The sequence below is a fragment of the Lucilia cuprina genome, unplaced genomic scaffold, assembly GCF_022045245.1.
Source record: "Lucilia cuprina isolate Lc7/37 unplaced genomic scaffold, ASM2204524v1 Scaffold_4756, whole genome shotgun sequence".
In the NCBI taxonomy this organism is placed as follows: domain Eukaryota; kingdom Metazoa; phylum Arthropoda; class Insecta; order Diptera; family Calliphoridae; genus Lucilia; species Lucilia cuprina.
This window is the reverse complement of record NW_025809697.1, coordinates 1-2109: the sequence shown is the minus strand read 5'-3', so window position 1 is coordinate 2109 and position 2109 is coordinate 1. Positions and strand designations below refer to the sequence as shown.

The following is a 2109-nucleotide window of genomic DNA, read 5'->3' as shown; positions in this document are numbered from 1 at the left end:
ACTGAACTAGAACTGAACTAGAACTGAACTAGAACTGAACTAGAACTGAACTAGAACTGAACTAGAACTGTACTAGAACTGAACTAGAACTGAACTAGAACTGTACTAAAGCTGATCTAAAACTTCTAGGATAGAGTTGCTTTTTGTTAAATTTAAATGACATTTCCAGCTCAAAAGGATTGTGGAAATAGATATATATATAGTTAGCATTACCTAGATTTAATTTCTAACCATAATAATTCTCAGCACATAATATTTCGGAAAATCTTATAACTAATCTCGAATCAATAAATCACTTTTCATAAAACACCTGTCCTATTCCAACTTATCTTCAAGCACTACTATCTTTTCGGCCTATTTAACGGTTACTTTGAGACCACCTCTTATAACCGCTTCGGGAGGAGGAAATCTTCTACTTTGATTAGTATGCTTTCTTCGTGTTATACCCGATCTTGTTGCCGAAGAATTTGTTTTACTCACTACAACACCTGACTTTTTTCTCGCAGCTGTAGATGTTGATGTGGACGATGAGGAAGATGATTGTACTGATACAGTAGCAGCTGGTGAGCTGGCTGCAGAATCGGTGTCAACTGATGAAGAAGACGTAGATGAAGAGGCTATAGATGATAAAGTACTAGGAGAGTCTGAGTTACTTCTAGCCGATTCTGTGAAAGGTTTATAAGTTCTAATGCCAGAATTTGAACGCACGGGTAAAAGAGTAACCAGTTTAGGTGTAGTTTCTGTGGTAGTAGAATCAGCAAATTGTGAGGATCTTAACATTTCTTCATATTTAGTAGGATCAATTACTTCCACTTCAGCCTCGCCCACTACAGGTATAGCAGCACCCACACCTTCGGCTGATGAATCGTCAATAAAACTAGACATCGGTTTAATAAAAGGTTCTCTTCTTTCAAATACCAAATCACCATATGGTGTTGGAGTAGTGGAGGGTGTGGTTTTATCTGAAGAATCCATTTGTGTGCTTGTGGTACTAGCTAATATAGTGCTTGTGGTTCGGGGTGTTGTGGTAGCTCTAGTAGTTGTTGGCCTTGACCTCATTTCATTATTTTGTGTTTGTTTTAGTTTGTTGTACGAAAATGGTGGCACTTTGGTGGGTACACTGGGTGTTATGCCCAGTTTAGAGGCTAAAGTATCAAAAATTAGCGAGATATCTTGTATGTTAGTGGCATTATTGATTTTCGTCTTTAAATCGTTTAAAGTGAAATTTTCAGTTTTTTCAACATCCACTGATACCCAGGCTTGTAAAGTGGTATTGAACACTTTACGCATATTGCCGGTGTGACCGGCTTGAGAGCCAGCCGAGTTATTGACAAACTGCCATTTGGAGTGTGAGGGGAAAAGATTGGAATCATCCAACATTGTGGGTGGTTTACTTTGAGATGGTTTGATTTTATAATGCTTAGTCGTTGAAGTAATAGGAGGCCTAGTAGTGGAAGTAGTTTTGGCTGTGGTGCTGGTGGTAGTTGTGCTTGTTACTCTAGACGTATTGCGATAACTTTCACTGCTGGATTTCTTTATGTTTTGATTATTCAACTGGTTTCTTTGCAAGATTAATTCCTTAAGATTTAAGAAATTCGGTTTGCTGGTAGTGGAGGAAGTAGACGTACTTGTAGTTAAGGTTGAGCTGGTTACTAATTCCGTTGTAGAGGACTCGCTAGACTCATCTGCTACAAATCTTAAGGTAGTATCGTTCAAATCCTCAACATCATCCTTACTGCTAGTTTCCAAAGCAGTTTCCTCTTCCTCTGCTTCTATCCTAGACTCTATAGGTTGTTGTTTGTTTTTAGCCACCTCATCTTTAGGTAAATCCAAGAGATCCATAAAGAATTCTCCTATCTTATCTGCCAACTCTGAAGTAGCTGACGATGAATCAATTACATCTTCACTGTTGGGTCTGGGTGTAGAAGAATTCTCCATCACGGTATTTTCCTGTTTACTACTACTTTCCATTGAACTCATTGTACTCTCTGGCACCACGGTGGTATTTTCTTGTTTCTTGGCAATCACACCATCACCCAAGTGTTCAAATTTCTCACTATCAGCAGCCATGTCAAAGGCTAGCGGTTCTTTAGCCGCCAAACCCGGTTT

The 2109-nt window shown here is 38.9% G+C and overlaps 1 protein-coding gene across 1 annotated transcript; it reads right to left on the bottom strand.

Moving 5' to 3' along the window:
* Positions 1–80: 80 nt before the first annotated feature.
* Positions 81–2106, bottom strand: LOC111683901 (serine-rich adhesin for platelets; the record flags this gene model as incomplete). The annotated part of the gene is made up of 1 exon (XM_046956025.1): positions 81–2106. A coding segment is annotated over one exon (1752 nt), but the record flags the coding sequence as incomplete, so codon positions are not given.
* Positions 2107–2109: the final 3 nt, after the last annotated feature.